This window comes from Colletotrichum costaricense, assembly GCF_030867565.1.
Source record: "Colletotrichum costaricense strain IMI 309622 chromosome Unknown Scaffold_6.1, whole genome shotgun sequence".
NCBI lineage: Eukaryota > Fungi > Ascomycota > Sordariomycetes > Glomerellales > Glomerellaceae > Colletotrichum > Colletotrichum costaricense.
Genome location: NW_026848235.1, coordinates 1,833,739 through 1,856,068, shown reverse-complemented (window position 1 = coordinate 1,856,068; position 22,330 = coordinate 1,833,739). Strand labels below are relative to the sequence as shown.

General features: G+C 54.9%; 11 protein-coding genes across 11 annotated transcripts; 6 read left to right on the top strand and 5 right to left on the bottom strand.

Annotated features, from left to right (window-relative positions):
• Window positions 1-580: 580 nt before the first annotated feature.
• CCOS01_06826 (aldehyde dehydrogenase) lies at window positions 581-2,087 on the top strand (the record flags this gene model as incomplete). Its single annotated transcript, XM_060454994.1, has 2 exons — window positions 581-1,056; window positions 1,109-2,087. 2 exons carry the CDS (start codon window positions 581-583, stop codon window positions 2,085-2,087), a joined length of 1,455 nt encoding a protein of 484 aa, XP_060314694.1.
• A 1,206-nt stretch (window positions 2,088-3,293) lies between these two features.
• Window positions 3,294-4,907, top strand: CCOS01_06825 (threonyl-tRNA synthetase; the record flags this gene model as incomplete). Its single annotated transcript, XM_060454993.1, has 1 exon — window positions 3,294-4,907. The coding sequence occupies one exon, from the start codon at window positions 3,294-3,296 to the stop codon at window positions 4,905-4,907; it is 1,614 nt and encodes a 537-aa protein (XP_060314693.1).
• Window positions 4,908-5,190: 283 nt separating this feature from the next.
• CCOS01_06824 (helix-loop-helix DNA-binding domain-containing protein) lies at window positions 5,191-5,742 on the bottom strand (the record flags this gene model as incomplete). Its single annotated transcript, XM_060454992.1, has 3 exons — window positions 5,191-5,239; window positions 5,294-5,492; window positions 5,631-5,742. 3 exons carry the CDS (start codon window positions 5,740-5,742, stop codon window positions 5,191-5,193), a joined length of 360 nt encoding a protein of 119 aa, XP_060314692.1.
• An 818-nt stretch (window positions 5,743-6,560) lies between these two features.
• On the top strand, window positions 6,561-7,403 carry CCOS01_06823 (uncharacterized protein; the record flags this gene model as incomplete). Its single annotated transcript, XM_060454991.1, has 1 exon — window positions 6,561-7,403. The coding sequence occupies one exon, from the start codon at window positions 6,561-6,563 to the stop codon at window positions 7,401-7,403; it is 843 nt and encodes a 280-aa protein (XP_060314691.1).
• Window positions 7,404-9,382: 1,979 nt separating this feature from the next.
• CCOS01_06822 (glycosyl hydrolase family 47) lies at window positions 9,383-11,161 on the bottom strand (the record flags this gene model as incomplete). Its single annotated transcript, XM_060454990.1, has 1 exon — window positions 9,383-11,161. The coding sequence occupies one exon, from the start codon at window positions 11,159-11,161 to the stop codon at window positions 9,383-9,385; it is 1,779 nt and encodes a 592-aa protein (XP_060314690.1).
• Window positions 11,162-12,352: 1,191 nt separating this feature from the next.
• On the top strand, window positions 12,353-13,257 carry CCOS01_06821 (uncharacterized protein; the record flags this gene model as incomplete). The annotated part of the gene is made up of 2 exons (XM_060454989.1): window positions 12,353-12,448; window positions 12,523-13,257. The coding sequence occupies 2 exons, from the start codon at window positions 12,353-12,355 to the stop codon at window positions 13,255-13,257; spliced, it is 831 nt and encodes a 276-aa protein (XP_060314689.1).
• A 414-nt stretch (window positions 13,258-13,671) lies between these two features.
• On the bottom strand, window positions 13,672-15,564 carry CCOS01_06820 (uncharacterized protein; the record flags this gene model as incomplete). Its single annotated transcript, XM_060454988.1, has 1 exon — window positions 13,672-15,564. One exon carries the CDS (start codon window positions 15,562-15,564, stop codon window positions 13,672-13,674), a length of 1,893 nt encoding a protein of 630 aa, XP_060314688.1.
• A 1,415-nt stretch (window positions 15,565-16,979) lies between these two features.
• Window positions 16,980-18,145, top strand: CCOS01_06819 (uncharacterized protein; the record flags this gene model as incomplete). The annotated part of the gene is made up of 3 exons (XM_060454987.1): window positions 16,980-17,002; window positions 17,058-17,665; window positions 17,724-18,145. 3 exons carry the CDS (start codon window positions 16,980-16,982, stop codon window positions 18,143-18,145), a joined length of 1,053 nt encoding a protein of 350 aa, XP_060314687.1.
• A 647-nt stretch (window positions 18,146-18,792) lies between these two features.
• On the top strand, window positions 18,793-20,480 carry CCOS01_06818 (alanine dehydrogenase/PNT domain-containing protein; the record flags this gene model as incomplete). The annotated part of the gene is made up of 9 exons (XM_060454986.1): window positions 18,793-18,831; window positions 18,899-18,985; window positions 19,052-19,219; window positions 19,277-19,648; window positions 19,700-19,779; window positions 19,839-19,852; window positions 20,004-20,096; window positions 20,157-20,278; window positions 20,337-20,480. 9 exons carry the CDS (start codon window positions 18,793-18,795, stop codon window positions 20,478-20,480), a joined length of 1,119 nt encoding a protein of 372 aa, XP_060314686.1.
• A 447-nt stretch (window positions 20,481-20,927) lies between these two features.
• On the bottom strand, window positions 20,928-21,624 carry CCOS01_06817 (uncharacterized protein; the record flags this gene model as incomplete). Its single annotated transcript, XM_060454985.1, has 2 exons — window positions 20,928-21,268; window positions 21,477-21,624. The coding sequence occupies 2 exons, from the start codon at window positions 21,622-21,624 to the stop codon at window positions 20,928-20,930; spliced, it is 489 nt and encodes a 162-aa protein (XP_060314685.1).
• Window positions 21,625-21,898: 274 nt separating this feature from the next.
• On the bottom strand, window positions 21,899-22,096 carry CCOS01_06816 (uncharacterized protein; the record flags this gene model as incomplete). The annotated part of the gene is made up of 1 exon (XM_060454984.1): window positions 21,899-22,096. A coding segment is annotated over one exon (198 nt), but the record flags the coding sequence as incomplete, so codon positions are not given.
• Between the last annotated feature and the right edge of the window lie 234 nt (window positions 22,097-22,330).

Here is a 22,330-nt window from a genome sequence, read left to right as displayed (position 1 = left end):
GCTAAAGTCTCACATCTGAACAAAGTCCCAACTTCCAAAGTCCCAATTCTCAAGCACTTCCCGCGAACACCGTCAGCACAATGCGGGCTATCGGCCGGGGATGCTGCTCGACTGGGCGAGAAGTGTAGTATCCACCCTCCGGGTCCCTGCCCGGAACCGACCCACCATGCCCACTCCAGCTGGGGTGAAACGGGGGACATAAGCCAGCTTTACACGCAGATTTCAAAGCAATTGGTAGAATTGGTTTCGAAGGATCGAGGGTGAGCATTTCCCTAGTCAGGTCGTCTCAGAGTTTCTCCCCGCGTCCACTTTCCGCGTGCGGGGTTCCGGGCACTAGAGAGCGTGGCGTTGACCATCGGCATGTCGAAAAGGGCATGGGTTTGGAATTAACAAAGTGTTCCACGTAGGTCGGGTGGCTACCTTTCACAACAGTATAAGAATCCAATGCTCAGCTGAGTTTGGTTCAAATTTGCCTACCCTTGAACCTACCTGCGTTCTCCCATTGCCTCCACCTACCTTACCTCAGTTCCGATACCCCTTATCAAGAATCTCGGCTCGATTCTCATACTCTTTTCAAGCCATGTCGACGCAAACAAACGGTGACACCCCAGCTGGGGACTACACTGTTCCCTTCTTCCTGGATGGAGAAAAGGTCATCGCAAAAAAGACCTTTGACGTTGTATCACCCGCTACCGGAAAGGTCATTCACAAGTGTGGCAGCGCAACTGAGGAAGATGCCTTGGCCGCAGTTGATTCCGCAGCCAAAGCCTTCAAAAGCTGGAAGAAGACTACGCTCGGCCAACGTCAGGAGATCTTCCTCAAGGCTGCTGCTATCATGGAGTCTCGGAAAGAGGAACTGGCCCGCGTCATGTCTGAAGAGACGGGTGCTGCTGCAGGCTGGTCAGAGTTCATCTTGGGTCTAGGCATCGGCTGCCTCAAAGACGTCGGCGGACGCCTCCTCACCATCCAGGGCTCTCTCCCAACAACCAATGACCCGAACGTGAGCGCAATGGTCCTCAAGGAACCCTACGGGGTCGTCCTCGCTATTGCCCCTTGGTCAGTATATCAGCTATACTTGTAAGGGATTAAACAGCTAACACCTAATCAGGAACGCCCCGTACATCTTGGGAGCAAGGTCAATAGCATTCCCCATCGCCGCTGGCAACACTGCCATTCTCAAGGCCTCAGAATTCTCCCCTCGAACCCTGGTTGAGATGGTCTCTTGCTTCCACGAAGCCGGCTTGCCCAAGGGTGTTTTGAACGTCATTGTTCACGAGCCGGCCAACGCTGCTGCAATTACATCATCGCTCATCGCCCACCCTGAGGTCAAGAAGATCAACTTCACCGGCAGCACAGGCGTCGGCCGCATCATCGCAAAGCTGGCAGGTGAGAACCTGAAGCCAGTACTGTTGGAGCTGGGAGGCAAGGCCCCGGCCATCGTATGGGATGACGCCAACCTCGAGCTGGCCGCAGATCAGTGCGCAGTTGGCTCTTTCCTTCACGGAGGGCAAATCTGCATGAGCACTGAGCGCATCATTGTCCACAAGAAGATTAGCGAGCAGTTCCAGTCGAAGCTGTCGGCCTCGATCGAGAAGATCTTCCCGTCGCAATCCGATGCGCCTGTGCTCATCAACGCGGTGGCTGTTGAGAAGAACAAGAAGCTTGTCAAGGATGCCGTCAGCAAGGGCGCTGCCCTCGTTGCCGGCGACGTTGATGCTGAGCAGACGTCAAAGACAAGACTGCGGCCCATCGTCATCAAGAACGTCACAACCGACATGGACATCTACAAGACGGAGTCTTTCGGCCCTTCCGTAGCGCTCTTTGAGGTAGAGACCGAGGAGGAGGCGATCAAGCTCGCCAACGACACAGAGTACGGCCTGACATCTGCCGTCTTCACAGAGGATCTGCGGACAGGTCTCCGCTTCGCAAAGGAAATTGAGTCGGGCGCCGTCCACATCAACAACATGACGGTCCACGACGAGCCTGGCCTGCCCCACGGCGGAGTCAAGTCGAGCGGGTTTGGCAGGTTCGGCTCCTCTGGTCTGGACGAGTGGGTGAGGACCAAGACGATTACCTTCCGGAACTGAAGTTTGGTGGTGTGCTTTTCATAGCGTCTAGATACCTTGACCCTGTCTGAATGGAAAGAAGGGGCTTATTTCACGGCTCTATCTGGTTCCGATGCAAATGCTGTGTATCCATCAATGACTTATTGGTTTTCCTCGCATCTTACGGCACGATTGTATGACAACACTGTTACGAATAGAACCCACGTATCTCATAGACCAGACACTACTCCGTAATTCTCCCTGTCCCAAAAATCGATGAGGTGTCAATAGAGTGGTGTTGATCGTTATCAGCCAATGACGATCATGGGGAAGCAGTGCCACGTGAGTGCATAGTTCGACTTTGGCTACCTCGTTGCGTTACACGATCGGCGCACTCATATTTTGCCCCTCCACCCCTCCAGAATATTGGGCAGTTCAATTCCGCGGTCGATCATAGGTGGGAAGCCACGTCGGCAACGACTAGAGCCGCGACAACACATACGCGAAGTTTCGCTTGGCGCAGGTAGGTCAACATGGACATAGCTTTCAATGCCCCAATTGACTTTCAGCCACTGGCGGAAACTGAATTCTAGCATGCTGCATAAAGACGGGCGGCATATTGCTGACAGCAATACTTCAATCATTGGTCTGCCATCGCCAGTACGCCTCCTCCCCGCAATTGCAATTCTGGAGTCAGAGTTCGAGGGGAATTGCTTGCGGCTTCGTTGCCGTGGGTTCAGAAACGGAGATTTTGTCCTGCCGAAAAGTTCGCGACATGTCACAATGAATACGACGACTGCGCACCTTGATTCTTAACTCCCCGGGTGAGGTGTGTGCCTCTGAATAAATGTGGTCAGATGGAGTAGGACCCTATATCCCCTAACTCCCCTAATACCCATGTGATATTCAGAGAAAGCGCACGTTTCCAACGCAAAAAGTGCAGCTGGGGATGTGGGCCGAGTCTCTTCTCGTGGGCTTTGTGTTGAGATGCGCCGGCAGTCTGATACCCAAGTGTGTAAATGGGAGCAATGAAGACATACCTGATAGAAAGGTCAAAGTGCGAGTGATGAGACGATTGGGCTGAACAGCAGTCGTCCGTGCGGACCCTGTTAAGCTCCCGGTAGAATTGACGCTAAGCCCATTTGGTATGCAAGCTCTCGGGATCCTTGCATCACAAATTCGAGTCGCATCTCGAGAATCTTCAAGGCCGACTGACATCCTACTCCCGATTGTCAGCAAACCCGCACAATGCTTCCCGCACGGTCTCTCCGACCAGCCTTCCGTGCGGTACCGATCTTCTTCCGTAGCCCGGCAGCGGCACCGAGACCACAATGCCTCCAGAGACGATGGTACGCCGACAAGAAAGCCGTACCACCACCACTACCATCACCGGCCGCCGTCGCCGAAGATGACCTTCCCGACCACCGCAAGCTGGGTGTTCAGCAGGAGCTCTTCACCTCTTCCGTCTACAGCCCCGGTTCCCCGATATTCCTCCCGAACGGCACGCGAATCTTCAACCGACTGGTCGATTTCCTACGACGGCAGTACGTCCACTACGGCTTTGACGAGGTTATCACGCCAAATATCTACAAAAAGTCGCTGTGGGAAGTGTCGGGCCATTTACAAAACTATGCCGACGATATGTACACCGTCACCAGCCGCGCGCGCGCCCCCGAGGAGAAGACGAGTTGCTGCGGCGGTGCTCACGGAGACCAGCCTCACGAGGGAGCCAGCGGCGAGCAGGCCACCAGGCAAGCCGAGGGCGAGGACGATGACTACGGCCTCAAGCCCATGAATTGCCCGGGCCACTGCCTCATCTTCGCCTCAAAGAACCGCAGCTACCGCGATCTGCCCATCCGCTACGCCGACTTCAGCCCGCTGCACCGCAACGAGATCTCGGGCGCCCTCAGCGGCCTGACGCGCGTGCGCCGCTTCCACCAGGACGACGGCCACGTCTTTTGCCGCCCGATCCAGATCCAAGAAGAAGTCTTCAAGACGCTCGACTTCATGAAGACGGTCTACGGCGCGCTCGGGCTCGAGCAGTTCGACTTTGCCCTCTCGACCAGGCCCGCGGACCACTACATTGGCACCGACGCCGAGTGGTCGCGGGCCGAGTCGCAGCTGCGCCAGGCGCTGGAGCAGGCCGGGTTGAAGTACACCGTCAAGGAAGGCGACGGCGCCTTTTACGGCCCCAAGATTGACGTGATGCTGCACGACTCGCACGGCAAGTCGCACCAGGCCGGCACGATCCAGCTCGACTTCCAGCTGCCGCAGCGCTTCAACCTCGAGTACCAGGCGCCCGCTCCCGCGCTGGAGGCGCAGGGCCTGCCGCTGGACGGCGCCGACGTGTCGGCGGCGGACCTGGAGACGTACGGACCGGTGCCGCCCGTCATGATCCACCGGGCCATCCTGGGGTCCGTCGAGCGCCTGATGGCGCTGCTGATTGAGGAGTACAAGGGCCGGTGGCCGTTCTGGCTGAACCCGCGGCAGTGCGTGATCCTGACCATCAACGACACGGAACCCGTCATGAGCTGGGCGTCCGAGGTCAAGGATATCCTGACGGGCCACGACCGCGTGCGGGACCCGGCGAACCCGCGGCAGCCGCGCCCGACGGGCTTCGCGGTCGAGATCGACGCCAGCGCGCGGTCGCTGGCCAAGAAGCTCAAGGAGGCGAGGGAGAAGCAGCCCGGGTTCATTTTAGTGGTGGGTAAGGGCGACGTTGCGGCCAAGCAGGTGACTGTCGAGGCGACGGACGGCCCTTCAGAAGGCTCGGGTGCGGGCGTCTCGAAGGGAGCTCGGCAGCAGATGGATCCCCTGGCTTTGCTGGAGAAGATGCAGGAAAAGGTGGCGACGTATCAGTAGATGATGGTTGTTCGTGCGCGCGTCCGCTCATGTATAACAGATGTAGAAATGTACACTACCACTACAACAAACGCCGGCTTAGCGGGTTTTGTATTATAGTCATGATGAACGCAGGCCAAGCCTCCTCCAGCCTTTATTAGTCGTCTTACGACAACGGATCCACCTCCATTCACACTTCCGTTCCCAAGGTATATCCTCGCCGGTCATCCTCAACTCCATGAAACAATCCCATTGAAAGAACAAAAAGTCAACAACGCAACACACACACCGCCCTCCCGTTCCATCACCTAGTCCTATTGGAAGTGCTGTTCGCCTGCTGATGGAACAGTGGTCTACAACAGACTTTAGTACGTGAAAGGATCATCGCATTATCGGGGCTCACTCACCGCTTGTACTTCTCGTCAACCTCGCCTCCAGAACTCTCAATGCGCTCGACCAATTCCTGACGCTGCCTGAGCTGCTCCTTCATGAACTCCACAGTTTTTTTCAAAACGAGACCCTCAGAGCGGCCCTGACCTTCGAGGCCGGGGACCAGCTCCGTCAGGCGGTCGAAACCCTCGCGGATGGCCTGGCGTCGCTTTTGCTCTGCCAGCGAGCAGTGCGTGTTAGCGGATTTCGTCGAATGCGCTGAAAGGGCGTGAAGGGGACTGTAAAGGCGTGCGTGCGCGCAACGTGTATGAAAGCTTTGCAGTTACTGTAAAAGGGGAGATCGTAAAGACGTACCGGATGCGATGTGGTTCTGCTTCTTCTCAGCCTCGGTCAGGCGCGGCTTCTCTTCTGGCTGCTCGGCATCCGCGGCCGCTGAAGGGGAATTGGACTTATTTGGGGAAGACATTGCGGCGGGCACACTCAGTTTCTATAGGCGCGCGGATGCAACAAACCAGGGGGGTATTGTTAGTGGAAGTGCTCCATGTATAACAAAGCTGTCGGTGCCTCTACTCGGGAGTTGACGTCGAAAAGAAAGGAGATTGGGGTATATGTGAGTGTGTGTATGAGTGAAGGAGTTTGTGTGCGTTTCGCACGATCACATGCCGTTTCGCACCAAAGCTCTGAGATCAGATCCCCCTCCAGACTTTCCTCCGCATTGCGATTTGCGGGATTCGCAGAAAGCCACCACCACCCCTGTCCAGTAAGGTTCCTGCAGCACGTTTGTTTCCGCCCGCAGGGCTACGGATAGCTGCCACCGGGAACAGGAGCTGAACCTGTCGCCCAACGCTCCTTGGGGAAATACATACATGCTATGCCTTATCTTTTCATACCTTAAGGTATAGTACCTTAGGTACCTAGCGCAGAAGGCACACAGTAAAGACAGATAAGATAAGCCCAAGAAATCACCAACTGCGTGGATCTGGCGGGGTCGGCACGTCCCAAGCTTTCAAGGCTGTGTGACCTCATTGGCATTGGATCGGGATTGATTGCTCATCCAGAAATTCTGTAGCTTGCCGGCCCACAATCCGCTATCCGTACGCAGTCGACCTCCTTTCTTTCCGATAGCTGCACTTTAGCCTTACAAGTACATACTCTCCAAAGGAGCAAATCCAAGATTCCTTCAGAACACCCAATTGACACCGAATCGTCTCCAACTTCCGCACAGATCAAGCGCTTCACTCTCCACACAAAATACACACCTAGACGCCCACCACCAACACCGCCATGGCCGACGTAAAGACCTCCTCCGACCCCCCACCCGACTACACAAAGGCCACCGAGCACCTCACCCGGCCACGAGCACCCTCCGCCGCTGCCGGCGGTCCCGGCGGCCCACGAGGGCCGCTGCCCCTCAACCTCCCCGTCCTCTCCTACCTCAAAACCAAGCGTGTGATCCTCGCCTCCGCCTCTCCGCGGCGGCGCGCCCTCCTTGCCCAGATCGGCCTCAAGGACCTCGAGATCACACCCTCTACGAAGCCCGAGGACCTCGACAAGTCAGCCTACGGCCCTTACGAGTACGTCTCGGCCACGGCCCGCCAAAAGTGCCTCGACGTCTACGAGACGGCCCTGCAGACGCACCTCGCCTCCATCCCGGACCCGGACCTCGTCATCGCCGCCGACACCGTCATCGTCACCCGCGACGGCCGCGTCCTCGAGAAGCCGAGGAGCGAGGCCGAGCACATCAAGATGCTGCGCCACCTGCGGGATACCCGCGTGCACAGGGTCCTGACGGCCGTGTGCGTCGTCGCGCCGAGGGAGGACGCCAGGTCGCCGGGCTACGAGATCTGCCAACACACGGAAGAGACCAAGGTTTACTTTGCGCAGGAGGCCAACGGCCTGCCGGACGACGTCATCGAGGCGTACGTCAAGACGAGGGAGGGCGCGGATAAGGCGGGCGGGTACGCCGTGCAGGGCATGGGCGGCATGTTGCTCGTCGAGAAGATTGAGGGCAGCTTCGATAACGTGGTTGGCTTGCCGGTGCGGCAGACGCTGGCGCTGGCGGAGAAGGCCATCTTCAAGCAGGATGAGGAGGAGGTCGCAGAGGACGAAGAAGAGGACCTGATGTGAGAGGTTTGCCCAAAAAGAAAACAGAGATGGAATAGGAAGACCTGCTACATACCCCCGGCCGCCTCCTTAATACGAGGAGGAAACACGTTTAGAGAGGGCGCCGAAGTTGACGAGATGCCCTAGTTCATGGCCTTCAAGTTAGATGATGAAATGAACTTCATCTTGACATACAGCTAAAAGCCGGACATACTGCATAACAATAGCTCATGAGTGAAAAACAATTGACGCGGGCTCACTCGCCAATCCCAAGCACGGATTACACACACTGCCAATGAGTAGTCACGTCATCGAAAATGCTGAACGACATCAACCTCTGTACAGTGGCTTTCTGTCACCAATGGTAACGTAAGGTAGTCTTCTATCATCGACTAGGTACCTTTTCGCATTTTCTTCGTCGAGTCAGTAAGTCTACTGGCAAACTTCAATAACAGAACCTTGCTATCGATTATCTCTTCGTGCAGAATAACGTATCTAAATCCAAATAGACGTGCTACTCAACCTCGGTTTGGAAAACTGAGTGAGATAAGCCCTTCCTTTCTGCCTCCTTGATAGCTGGGTGGCACTTCTTCGTGGCTGAAGATTCTAAAGTCCATCCTTTGATGCCTAAATGTTTCCTGCTTCTGTGCTTTTGTCACAGTACTAGTTGGCTATTAATGAGAATTCAGAATTTGGCGTCGCTCACACAAGAACTTTCAAGCAGCCAACCAGCATCAAATCAGCTTGTATCAACCCTCATCTGCACGGTCCATATAAGGTACAGAGGGTAAATTAGCCCAGATGAAAGGACAACGTACCGAGGCTACTGTCCCCATCTTACTCGAGCTGCTAGTCACCGTCTCTGACAGCAATGTGGGCGTGGAACCTCAGGGAGACTGTGACTTTAGGGAGAGCTGGCCGGCATCTTTCTAGGCCCGTCGTCTGCTGATGTAAGACTTCGGTCCGAAACGACTCTCTGAAATTGGTTGCGCATCCTTACAATGGCCTTCGCTTCTCATCTGAGTACTTCTTCTAAGGCTGCTATTGTTTTGATCCGGAATAGCTGGTCGTTTTGTGCATCCATACTCCACCAAATTATCAGCGATATGCTGAATGTCGGCTTTCATGAAGATACTGTCTAGAGAAATAATGGCTGGGCGGATCTTATTCACGGAGCCACACGGTCGGAGTCTGACAAGAAGGAGCTGTACCTCCTAGGTAGTTCCAGACGCCAAGCATAGCACAAGAGTCTCGGGGGCTGAAAAGCCACGAGCCCCGAAAAATACTTTCTGCGGGAACGGGTATCACGCGCTTGGCAAGGGGGGGAGGGGGTCCCGTAGGTAGCCTTGGTAGCTGACCCGGGCCGATATGTAAGGGGTCGTCTGGCGGGCAACGGTGAAGAGAGACAATGATGGCGTCTGAACTAAGTGTATCTCGGATGATTCAGAAACATTACCAGGTGCTTGTGTGGTTGTGTAACATATACAGGGCGTTAAACTGACGCGATGGGCTTGGCATGGAATGGGAATATTCTTGTGTAACCATCCTATGAGGACGAAATAATAAGCCATTGAGGGGGGTAATTTGACTGTAAATGTGTAGAATTCCCTTGCCAAAGGGAGGTACGGTTGGTATTTGGCTGCACTCAGTAACTTATTCTTCCTTGACTTTGAATCCGAGGGCCATTCGTGTTCAATCGCGACGTCGTCTTCTGGAATGCCCCTAAGTAGACCTCAAAGCTCTGATCATATTGTGTATAGTGTTTATTCATGTAAAGAAAACTCCCTGACTCCTAGGTAACATTCAACGTCCCTAAACACGTGCACTGCGGGTATTTGATGACTCCAAGATATCTGCGATATCATCCGTTGTGAAGTAGATGCCACCATCGGGTATTGCGTGTGCCTGTAACATGCCTCTTGGTATCTTTCCCAAGGGATCGCCTATTAATATTACTAACTGATCTGTCACATCTCTGCGTCATCGTGAAAGTCTTCCTCACTTCAAGACTTTGTCGGCCGTTTGAGGGGATGAGCCTCCGTGTTGAAAACCCATTCATCCAAGTTCAAAAGCTCCGGATCGGAGAAGATGAGGTAAAAGTACTTTAACGTCTCAGCAAAGAAGAAGCTCTCCATGGTATCCTCCTGCCGCGACTGGCTGTACGTCACATCGACGACGACAGCGTGGGCGTCGTCGGTCTGCGTAGCTTTTTGGACGGCCTCAAACATGTCCCACGCCATATCCAGCAGGTCCGCCTTGCCGGTGACCCGGTACAGCACAAAGAGGCTCTCAATGGCCTCGGGACGCAGGTTGTAGTGAGCATCGTCGACGCGCCAGAAACCCCTGGGCGCGTGCTGGCTGCTCTGCGCCACCCACTTCTGCTCGTCCCACTCGCACACCTCGACGGTGTCGCACTTCACGACCTGGGACTTTTCGGGCATGAGACCGCTCTTGAAGGACTTATACGCCCACGCGCAACCCCGCGCGAGCTTGTCGCCGAGCTCGACGTCGTCGGGTATGTCAAAGAGCTTGCCCGCCATGGCGAACATGCCGCCGGCGAAGCAGGACAGGTGCTCGAGCTCCGAGATTTGGTCGATCTTGCGGAGCTTCTCGTTGACGATGGCGGTGCCGAGGAGCAGGATGTCGTCCTTTTTCGGCGTCATGGGCCGGTAGAGGAGGTGTCCCTTTGCTGCTTTCGCCGCGCCCCTGTACATCTTCTCGTACGCCGTGTCCAGGCCGCCGAGGAGGACGTGCATCTTGGGGAGGTACTCGTAGAGCGAATCGCCGTCTCCGCCGAGCTTGAAGACGTTGTTGGTCGTCTGGAAGTCGTCGCGAACGTTGATGAAATTGGGCCACATGCCGGGTAGTAGCGTCTCGTCCTGAATTCGGTCAAAGGCCTTCTTGATGCGCTCGATGGCGTCGTAGAACTTGAAGTCGCCGGTCAACTGCGCAAGTCTGGTGAACTCGAGAGACATGCTGCCGATGGAGGCTGCGCTCTGGTAGGGGTCCGGCAGGACTTTTCCAGCGCGGAGCTCCTCGAAGCTGAAGCTGTAAGGAGGGAAGCGGTTCGGCGTGTCGAATGCCGCATAGAGCATGTTGGCGAGCTCAACGGCCTTGTCGAGGAGGACTTGCTCCTCGCTGAGATCGTATGCGGATAGAAGTCCACCGAGGTACCGGACGTTAGTCTCGAAAATGTTGCATCTCGTCTCCGTTGCGTTGTTCCAGTCAATCGTGCTGATGTATTGGACGGCGTCATTGAAGTCGTCATACATGCCCATCAGCCAAAGAGTGTCGAGAGAGTCAACTAGGGTGGCACCCCATCCGTTGTAGCGATTCTTTCCCCTCAATGAGAGGGGTTGCAATTCGTCGTAACCCCAAGCGTGCCTGGTGTACGATTGCCAGCTCTTCTTGAAGGCGTTCCGTACTTCATTGCGACGGGAGGCCATGAGGCCAATGTCGAGGCCGATGTCTCTCTTCTTCAGACTGTCTGAACGGTCTGCGGCGAACTCATATTGTATCTTCGGAAGTGAGAGAGGTTGGCCGTTGGGGAGCCTCGTCATCTCAGCCAGAGGGACTGGATGCCTCTGTGGATGTGTAGACCAGTCATAGCTTTTCCTGATTGTAGGTTTGGCGATATCTTCGTTGCTGCTAAGAACTTCCTCAACCTGCACCGGAGTATCATCCCGTAAAAGTAAAACCGAGAGCACTACAAAGACGACGAGCAGCGCGAGTACCCGGTAGGTCGGCGGGGAGTGGTTTCGCAACTGAAATTTGGCGACCATATTGGACGAAGAATGGACAAAATCGAGGCAGGAGTGACATACGGAGGACCACGGGCGGCGGGAGGGGAAAAAAGGCGTGGCAGACATTATGTAGTAGGAGCTGACTGTCGTCACTCGGATATCGACCGTGAGAGAGGACCTTTGGGGAATTTGGAGCTCCTGTTGCTTCTTGCGGCGCTTGACGTCTCGAAGGTTGGCTGTCACTCTGATGCGTCCCTTTCCATGAAACACGAGGGGTGACCCATGATTTTGTGCTTGACTGCGTCCTTGGATTGTCTGTGCAAAGGGATTAAGGGGGGGTACTCCTGTACGGATGGAGGGGGAGTAGATCACTCGGACTGTTAAGGATTCAATCCGTGTGTGATGCTATGAATTAACACGCGATTGGACCTCTTTTCCTTTGGGAGGCTGAGTAGACTTGGTTCGAACTGGAATGACGTTTGGCTAAGATCGAGGCTAAGGCAGATAGCTCTAGTCAACTCCGCGAATGATATGCAACATGGCTCCCTAAAGCGTTGCACAAAATGCTTCCGGAAGAGACAACTGTTTAGGGAAGAATCCAAAGCAGAATCCAAAGGGAGGACCACCCATGTCATTATGAATCGTTGACTACTTCTTAGAGGCCGGAAAAATGTGCCATTCCAACTGCCTTAAACCTAGATAGAATGCTCACCACGAGCCGTCGCATTCTGACTAGGCAGGTAGGTGGAGGTGATGGCTCAAGCCAACAAGAGCGCGTCGTTTCAAGGCACCTGACATGTTTCAAGGAACGTGGGCTTTGGGAGGAAACTGACTTAACTGAGTTGACGTCGGCCGAAGGCGCATACGGAGTGGAGAATGGGAAGTGGGAAGAAAAGGCGACTTGTGGGGAGAGTGGCTGAAAACGGCGGTCCCGAATCTGAGACAGTTGGCATACCCCACCGGGCCGAGCTTTTTCGGTCTTTTCCACTTTTTGACGGAAGCAAATTCGGGGGCCCGTAGCCGTCAGCCACACTCTGGCAAGCCTGTGGCTGGAGCTTTACCTGCACTACCTGGCTTGACCGCCTAAATTTTTCAAATTTCTGCCGCATCCCACCTTGCCCAGGCGGCCCAGGATCGTCGGTGCACTTTCGTCGCCTCCAGGGAACGGCCGAGCAGCTTTTTTCGCGAAAAGAGATTCTGTTGTTTGCACAACCTCAACGCCAAACAATCATGTCTTCTATGCGTAATGCCGTTCAGCGTCGCTCCCACAGGGAGCGCGCTCAGCCTCTGGAGCGCCAACGTTTTGGCCTCCTCGAGAAGCACAAGGTTCGTCATCTAAGACGCTCTACAACAACTGCTTGTCGAGATAGTCTTACTAACTACTCATTCTACGCCTACAGGATTACTCCCTCCGTGCCAAGGATTACAACAAGAAGAAGGCTACGATCAAATCTCTGCGCGAAAAGGCCGCCGACCGAAACGAAGATGAATTCTACTTTGGCATGCTCAGCCGCAACTCCATGGGTTCGCGCCTCAAGGACGGCAGGAAGTGGTCCGGTACCGTCGCTGGTGACCGCGGCAACAAGGCCATGGACATGGACACGGTGCGGCTTCTCAAGACACAAGACGTCGGCTACATACGCACCACGCGCAACGTCATCTCCAAGGAGGTGAGACGTCTGGAGGAGCAAATTGTCCTAATCGGCGGCATCGATGCGGCGAACCACAACGGCGACGACGACAGCGACGACTTGGACTCCGACAGCGATGCCAAAGAAAGTGCCAGGAAACCTACCGGACCGAGAAAGATTGTCTTTCTGGATGCTGCTGAGGCGGAAGCCAAGGCAAAGTCCGCCGAGAAGGCAGCGATGGACCTGGACGACGAGGACAAGGACGAGTTTGACGGGTTCGATGACGCCGAGGATGACGATGGCGACGAAGATGCCGCAGAGAGCAGGGAAAAGCAACTGGCGCGGTTACGGCTGCAACTACAAAATGCCAAGAAGAAGCTCAAAGTCTTGACCAAGGCGGAGCAGGGTCTTGAGATACAGCGGGCAAAGATGGCCAAAAGTGCAACCTCGGGCGGCACGACGAGAAAGGGCAAGAAGATTATGGTCCGGGCACGCAAGAGGTGAAAGGTTTCTTCGAAATTCAGCGTCTTTCAAAAGAATGGTTGGCGAACACAAAAAGCATGGTTGAAAATTGGTGTTTTTGGTTGTTTTTTTATCGTGTCTTCATTTCAAATCCTAACATTCTGAGCGGCGGCTACGGGGAAGGATGGACCTTCTCCTACCTTTGCTCAGACAAGTCGTTATGCGATACCCAAGGACACCCCGGAGTATAGATCTACATGTACAAAGAAGGAATATCATCGCTCCCTATCCTATTCCTGGATAGGGGTCTCATAAGGAAAATTCCCATTATTCCATCAACCCCTTAAACCCTTGAGAGACGAAACCAGTACGAGAACAATGCATCAGCTCAGAAGTGGTATATCATCTCATTCCTTATCATTCCCGTATTCATCATTTTGCTCTTTTGCTCGGAAGTCACTTGGACTTGACACCAACGCACCTGGCAAGCCCCTTGACAATGGCAGCGAGGGCTTTGAAGCCAATCGTCAGCAGCCAGACGAGGCACTTGAACAGCCCAGCCACAACCTTGAACAGCGCTCTTAAAGGCCAAGGCAGCCTGTCGCGCGTCTCCTTGCCGACCTGCTCCAGCTTCGCAAAGCTGCTGTCTTGGCTCTCGACGTCGATCTCAAACTCCTCCATCTTGCCCCTGCGCGCGGCCACCGCGGCCCTCTTCTTCTCCTCCCTCTTGCTCAACCGGCTGTCGCGGCCGCTGCCACCGACAGGATCGTGCGGCGCCGGGGGCGGCTCAAAGGTCTCGACCTTGGTGTTCTTCTCGTCCGCCGCCGCGACGAGCATGAGCGCCGCGACGGCGACGTCGACGATGAAGAAGCTGTCAATCTTTGCGGCGATGGCCGTGTCGACCTCGAGGTAGCCGCCGCCCGTGCCGTCACGCGTCAGCTTGGCGAGGTGCTGCGGCGACTCGTGGTGCTCGAGCGTGTACTCGACCCGGCTCCAGGCGGGTGAGCGCTCAATGGTGACGCAGAAGGGGGTGGCGAGGGCCGGGTGGACGAGGAAGTGCGAGCGGGAGTCCTCGTCCCAGACGAGGCGGGCGCACTCCGTCTCGGCCGTCATGATGGCGTTCATGTCGCCCGGCTTGTCGAGGGCCATCTTGGCGGCCGCCAGCGGGTAGAGGAGGGCGACGAGGCCGTCGTTGGGCGGGTGCTTGCGGGATTCCTCTTCCAGTGTGGTAGTGAGGACTTCCTGCCAGTGTTTGCTCTCGGCGCCTTTACCGTTGTTGCTGCTGTCCTTGTGGCCGACGACGCCGGAGAGGATGCTGCTCGCTGACGAGCTTGCCATGGGGTTCGGGGCCTTGTAGACCTTGGCCGGGTCGTGACGGCTGAGAGTGACGTATGCTGATGCAGACGTGGGATCGAGGCGGATGTTGTAAAAGGGCTGTGATGTCGAGGAGAGTGTGTACACGGGTGCGTCCTTCTCCTGGGACAGCTTCATGCAGTACACTCTGCCTTCTGAAGGAGGTGCTTTCCATCCGTTGGAGACCTTCCACAGGCTCTTCATGTGCTCATTTGATGAGACACTTGGGATGATGGGAGGCTCGATCTGTCTCCTTGGCCATCTTTGCGCTGAGCCCCCGCTCAGGGGACTCCTCATGGGAGGACTCCTGTGCTGATCATTTTGACCTTCCGCTTCTTGGGGATTGGGATACCATGTTGTCCGGTTAATCACAGCCCGCGGGATATGAGTTGGGCTTGTTTGCGTTGGGAAGTAGTCTTGTTGGTTGAGAGGCCTTTCCGGGTTATACTGAGGGAAGATAGATCGGAGAGCAGGCTGTTCTTGTGAAGACGATGAGGGTTCCTCGGGGAACGGAAGCTTTGCTATCGAGCTTCTGGACCGCGTGCTATTATTCCGTACAAGCGTATGTGCTTGTGAAAAGGCGGTGTCTGACCGGGGCGGGATATCGGCGACGGGAGGGGGCCTTTGGATGGGCGAAGCCTCCGTGGCCGAAGGCGGGGGCAGGGCTGGCAGCTCGTGACTACGCGGCGAGGGCTGTTGATATTGCTGCTGCTGTTGTTGCTGCTGCTGTTCACCTAATGGGGCCTGGCGGATGCTTTGTGGAGTTTGCGATCGCTCAACCGGTGTTTGGACTCTCTGTTGCGGCGTCTGTCTTCCGTGACGCTGTGGAGACGCTTGATCGACGTGGTGAACGCTCTCAGGAGACACAGCCCGGGGCCGCTCACGCGATTCTGATCTTCGAGTTCGAGATGCCGGCCTCCTTATTGTTGGGGGCTTGGAGTTGGGGTTCGGGAAGAGTGAGTACCCTCCAGAGGGTGGCTGTGTCGACGACGACATACTGGGCTATGCTGGGGCGGATTATCTCGAATCGAATGTTGTCGTTGATTTTTTTCTCCCCCGGCGTGTTAATGATATTCAAGTCTGGTCACGAAATATGGGGGTAGGGGGGAGTGGCCTGAAAGGAATGAAGAACAGGTAGTCCAGCTGCTACCGATGCATGATATCCAACCCAGTGGGCACCAAGCAAACAACAAACAAGTTTATTATTGCAGTACTAGGTAGACAGCACAGATGAAAGGAAGAGAAAAGCCGTGTAAACATACGACTACCAAAGATACCAAGAGAGTGTATATACGAATTACCTTACTCTCCTCCCCCCTTTGAAACAGCGGCACTATTGCGCGTGGTACAGGGCGGCAGGTCACCCACGGGAAGGCCAGTGTAAGCGCTGGGCTTCTCGACAGACGGGCCGCGGTGAGTGGGTGAACCGTGAAGCCAAAGAGAGGATGGAGGGGCGGCCGGAAGGGGGGAAAGGATGGTGGTGGTCGAAATGGGTAGACGAAAATAGATTGTGAAAGGTTGCAGGCTGGGCCAATCAGCCAGACAATCACACTGCATTCTAGGCGCCGAGACCAGGGTGGTGAGAGACAGGCGCGCGGGGTTGGTTCGGCGGGAGACTTCGTGCCATTGGCTAAGCTCCCCAAATTGGCTGGTCACTCTATTGATCTTGTTGAACTCTGACCGCCCTTGATGTTTCCTTTGGGCATGGGGTTTCTGGGGATTTGCGAGAATGCCGACGGTGCAAGGTCTTCGGGCATCGAAGCGAGAATGTAACGCGGGAGACTACCCTGTCCCAGCCGGGGCCGTTGAGGCACATTGCATCCGCCGATCGTGTGGGAAGTGCTCAAAGTGCGTGTCCACGTTCCACATGGCTTCGAAAGAAAAAAATCATCGACCCATCTCTGTTTTTACAAAGGTCAACTTTTCGGTCCAGGAAGTCATGGGTCTGCCCGTGAGACAACTTATAGGTTTCGGTCTTGCGTCTTGTGGATTGATGAGACGGTCGTAAGCAAGCAACATTTCCAAGGGTGGAGGTGTCTTGGGGTACTGTGGTTCAGCGCCTAGCTCGAAGGTTGCCGTGAAGCACCAATGGGTGGGAGGAAGGTGAAGGCGATCGGGAAAAAGACCGGCCGTGATCGGTTGGCTAACTAGAGATTCTGTCGGTTTCTTGACCGGAGTCCCCGGGCTCGGGCGATGCTTCTGGGGCCGGGCGTCGCCGATACTGTCTCCGATGGTCGGCGCACTATATTCTATTGTTGGTGGACCCGCCATCCGAGTAGGTTGATTTCGCTCCGTGTAAGAAGCCGACTTAGTTTTCATGGTACTACTCACAACTTTTGTCATCGACCATTTTTTGACACGGTTGACGTACGCTTCCCCCACAGTATTCAGCAGGTTTATACTTTTGCGAGATGGCACAAATCGTGGTGATTGGGTACCAAAGCACCCTTCCTCCTCTTCAGATCTGAGTGGCCGCTAACATAAGACAGAGCCGGTGTGATCGGGTTGAGCACTGCTGTAAGGCTTCATCAAGAGGGCCATAAAGTAGCAATAGTGGCCAAGGATTTCCCGAGTCCGTTTGAGACCGTTGACAGCAAAGCTTCAATCAACTACACCTCACAATGGGGCGGCGCTCACAACCGTTGGGTCATACCGGCCAACGAGATGGAACAGCGCGATCATGCGATGGCCCTCAGAACGTTCCGGCACATGGAGTCCCAGGTGAAGAGCAATCCTGAAGCCGGTATTACTTTCATGCCTGGTATTGAATACCTCGATGATCCTCCGCCACAATACCAAGCTCTCAGCGAGGAAAAGGCCCAGAGCTTGGGACTGGTAGACTTCCGGCTCCTGAACCCAACCGAATACCCAGATGACAAGGTGAAGTGGGGATGCGAGTACAAGACATGGTGTGTGAACCCCATGGTCTACTGCTCCTTCCTCCTTCGCAAGTTCTCCTGGAATGGCGGCCAAATCTTCCGCAGAGAACTCAGGGATCCCCGTGAGGCGTTCTCACTGAAAGAGTTGCCGAACGTGAGACATGTAGTCAACTGCTCTGGTTTCGGATTTGGTGACCCAAACTCATTCATCACGAGAGGTATATCGGCCACTGACATCCAACTTACTTTGGCGACTTTGCTGATGAGGTTCTTCAGGTCAAACGTGTGCTGTCGCCAACTTCAGCCCAGCAACCGTGACAAGACAGAATGCTGATGGATCTTGGACATTCTGCGTGCCTCGAAATTTCGATGGCGGCACGATCGTGGGTGGCACAAAGGAACCTGACAATTGGGACACTGAACCGTCGCCAGAAGTGCGGGAAAAGCTCCTCAAACACTTCGCTGCTACATATCCTAAGATCCTTGGGGACGATGGTGAGTTTCGCGTCCTCAAAGATGTCGTAGGCCGACGGCCGACTCGAAAGGGCGGCATGAGGCTAGAAAGAGAAGAGGTGGGAGAGAAGCGCACCATAATCCATGCATATGGTCTGGGGGGCAGGGGGTTCGAGATGTCCTGGGGTGTAGCTGAGGGTGTACTTGAATTATTGGGAGACTCAAAATTCATGCCGCGGCTTTAGATACGAATGCACCATGCTGCCTTAGAGCATCGGTGTAGAGATTGAATACCAAATCCAGACAACGTTGATTCAGGAAACCTCGATCAATGTTTTCTCAATGTACAATACCTATGCATGGTCATCAAGTGCCATGGAAAGCATGTAAATATCAAGGTCAAGCGATATCGGCGAGTCCGTCTGATTGGCCCATTAGTGACCTGCCCGAAAGCGAGAGAGCGTTGGAGACGACGGTGCAGCTTCGGCCGGTACCTGCATGGCGTCACCCGCTGCTGCGTGAGTGGTGGAAGTCCATGCTTGGCAGAATGTCGCAAAAAAGAAAAATTAAAAAATTAAAAATCTCAGCTGTCGGAGGCAGAGATTCTATTCGCCTGGATGGCCAAAAAAAAGAAGGGAAGAAATTGGGTTCACCTCACTAGCAACTGCCATCCCATAGGTACCAGGCCTACCCCGCGCTCCGATAAGCGGTGAAATAATCAGTCCCCTACGGATACAGGACAGAAGAGTCACACACAAGGTGGGATGTTTTGGAGTCATTGCCCCACACTCAACTTTCATCATCCTCAACTTCCCGCCTCGAACTTTCGTAGTTTCCTCTCCAGCAACAGCAATCAATTGTAGTCGCAAACAGTTCAATCCAAGTCGCAAACATGGCCCACACTATTCTTCACCTCCGATCCGAAACCAAGGTGTGCAATGATTCTGCAAACCAACATTGACTTTGAGTATTCAGAGATAGCTAACTTTTGACGTCAGCCCTTGGAACACAGGAGCGCCCTCACCCCCACCACTACTCGCAAGCTGGTCGAGGCCGGCTACGAAGTCAGAGTGGAAAGGAGCCCCGTACGTTCTCGCCGATGTACTATCCGTCTTTCGTGAGGGACGAATCATTGACCCGACGATCCCCAGGTTCGCATCTTTGACGATGCCGAGTTCGAAGCCGCTGGCGCAACCCTTGTGCCCGAATACTCCTGGGAGTCAGCCCCATCGGACGTGATCATCGTCGGTCTCAAGGAGCTTGAGGAGAAGGAGTTCCCTCTCAAGCACGTCCACGTCACATTCCTCCACGTCTACAAGGTATACAAGCCCCAATTGAGCTGGATACCACCAGAGAGCTCGCTGACCAAGCTATAGAACCAAGGTGGCTGGGAGAAGACACTCGGCCGTTTCCCCCGTGGCGGCGGCACTCTTCTCGACCTCGAGTTCTTGGCCAACGAGTCCGGTCGCAGAGTCGCAGCCTTCGGTTTCCACGCTGGTTTCTCTGGCGCTGCTCTTGCTCTCGAGAACTGGGCCTGGCAGCTCACCCACCCTGGCGAGCCCTTCCCTGCCGTCGAGGCGTACCCCAATGAGGATGCTCTCATCGTCGATGTCAAGAAGGCCTTGGACGAGGGTATCGCCAAGGCTGGTCGCAAGCCCAGAGTCATTGTGATTGGTGCTCTTGGACGTTGCGGTTCCGGTGCCGTTGAGATGGCCAAGAGAGCCGGTGTTGAGGATATCGTCCGCTGGGTAAGTCATTCCCAGTTTGGTCATCGCAACACGCACTAACATGAGCTGCAGGATATGGAGGAGACCAAGAACCCCGGCCCTTACAAGGAGATCACGGATGCCGACATTTTCGTCAACTGCATCTACCTCAGGTACGTCTCTTTGGGAATAACCCCAATTCTGAGCTTGTACTAACACATGTTTCCCATAGCCAACCTATTCCCCGTATGTTACTACCCTTTCAATCCGGTGTCAAGCATCTATTGGCATGCTCTCTTGAAAAATGAGTAACATGATCAACTCGTGGAGTCATGATCATGAAACGGTTGACACAGCGTACGATTGGCGGGGCCGTAAGCTGACAATACTTTTCTAGCTTTCCTCAACCGCGAGTCTCTGCAGGTCCCCGGTAGAAACCTCAGCGTGATTTGCGATGTTTCTGCTGACACCACCAACCCCCACAACCCGAGTAAGTCACCTTTAGACGGCTCTATCAATTAGACAATGCTGACAATGCATTTACTCATAGTCCCCGTCTACACCGTGGCTACCACCTTCGACAAGCCCACCGTCCCCGTCGAGGGACTGGAGAACCCTCCCCTGAGCGTCATCTCCATCGACCACCTTCCGTCTTTGTTGCCGAGGGAGTCTGTAAGTTTGACAACGCTGGAAATGCATTCGCGGGAAGTGAAGCTGACATGAATGACAGAGCGAGGCCTTCAGCAACGACCTGCTGCCTACCCTCCTGAACCTCAAGGACTGGCGCAACGATTCCGTCTGGGCCCGCGCCGAGAAGCTCTTCCAGGACAAGGTCGCCCTGCTCCCCGCCGAGCTTCAGAAGAGAGAGGCCTAGTGGACCCCTATTCGGTCGTACTTTTGTTTCTAGAATGGAATTCGGCGTTTTCAGGGGTGGAGGATCTTAAGAAGAAAACGGGCATACCCAAGCCGGGTTGCCAAATAGATCAAAAAGCTTAGATCATGAGCGAACAGACTCGAGGAATGATACACCCAGCTAGAGCTGAAAACTTGAGGCCATTGTGGTATCCGTGACAATGACCGCCATCTCTAGGCTTCGGCCCCCCTTTTTTGGATTGATATAGTCTACATGATGTGAAATGTTGTGTTTGTGTGTGTATTTGTACAAGCCGAATGGCCGCGCCATAGAGCAGGGTGTCCCAAACCATAAATCCAGAACGCCCAACATATGCATCTCCCTCCCCCTTTTCTTCCTTGACACGGGCAAAATCCGCGCCCCCTCCCCGAACGATCTCCTCCCCCATATCAGTCAGTCCTCCAGCCATCACCGCCTCTCCTCCGCCGCAACACTCTTCCGATCCCTCGCAGCGTACCCGCCCACGCGCTCGCCCAGCCTCATCTTCTCCTCCTCCTTCCTCCTCGTCTCGGCGTCCTTCTCGGGCAGGCCCCACCACTCGCGGATAAAGTCCTCCTGCTGCGCCTTCTTCACGGCCTTGCGCTCGCGCTCCTTTTGCCGCTCCATGCGCTTGGCGAACCATTCCTCGCGCGCGGCGTCGTGCTCCTCCGGGGTGGCGTGGGCCTTCATGCAACCGTTCATTGCGCGGAGCTGGGTGCGGCAGACGAAGGAGACGGTGAAGGTGCGGTTTAGGGCGCAGTCTGCAAAGGCTGTTGGTTTTTTTGTTTGTTAGTATCTATATTTTTCCGGCGTTTTCTTTCTTTGCAAGGAAGCTTCTTGACGTGGAGGATTTGTAAGGGACGGGCTGTGATAGGCTTCGGGAGAACGGGGACTTGAAGGAGGGCATTATCTCCGGAGAGAGCTGCAGAGAAAGAAGAGAGGACAACGGTATGAGGTGACTTCAGGGGGAGGACGAACCCTTGATCTCGGGTGCGCAGGCGTTTCGCACGCGCGCGTGGTAAATGTCTCTGATCTGCGCCTCTTGGGAGGCCGAGAGGGGGAGCGGGTTGCGCGAGGGCATCGGCAGGTCCGCGGGGGCGCCGCCGGTCGGGTTCTGAGCCGCCATCGCGGCCATCAATTGGCGGAAGAAAGATTATGGGAAGTGAAGGAGTGTCCGCTTGCTCGAATCGGCCGTCTGGTCGGTCGAGGGATCGGGGAAGAAAGAGTTCGAAGGTGGAAGGCCGGCGTTTTCGGAGGGTCGGGCGGCCCGGTTTGTTTCTTCCGATGACAGTTCGTAGAGAGATTGTTTTACGGATTCGTCAAAACGATAACGAGGCTTTGAACTCGATTGTACGTCCTCGTTGGATGTATGACGACAAATAGTGTCACTTGAATTTCGTTCAATGGTTCCGTCGGCAGATTCCCAGAGGGCGGCGGGTTTGCGCGGGTGGTTCGATCTGGGTGGGTAAATCTACAGCTACCCGTTCGTTCCTCTCGCGAAATGTGACCCGTGCTTTCGGATGGAGCTTGCCAATTGAGACTTTCTGCCGCCGACTGTTGGGCTCACCGCCTACCTTACTTGGTGCCAATGTTAGTGAGCAAACGTCAACGCAATACCTAGACACTAAGATAGCAGCCGCCTGAACAGCATTTGTCGTAAGCACATTGAGGTTTCACAGTGCTCCGTATTACTCTATCCAAGTGTTACCGGAAATAGTAGATTAGATGGGTATCTGGTCATTTTCACTCGATTATTTGTGTCTGAGACAATGTTGCTTTTGGAACGCCTGATCTTTTATTTTTACTGATTTTTGCAAAACACTACATCGCTT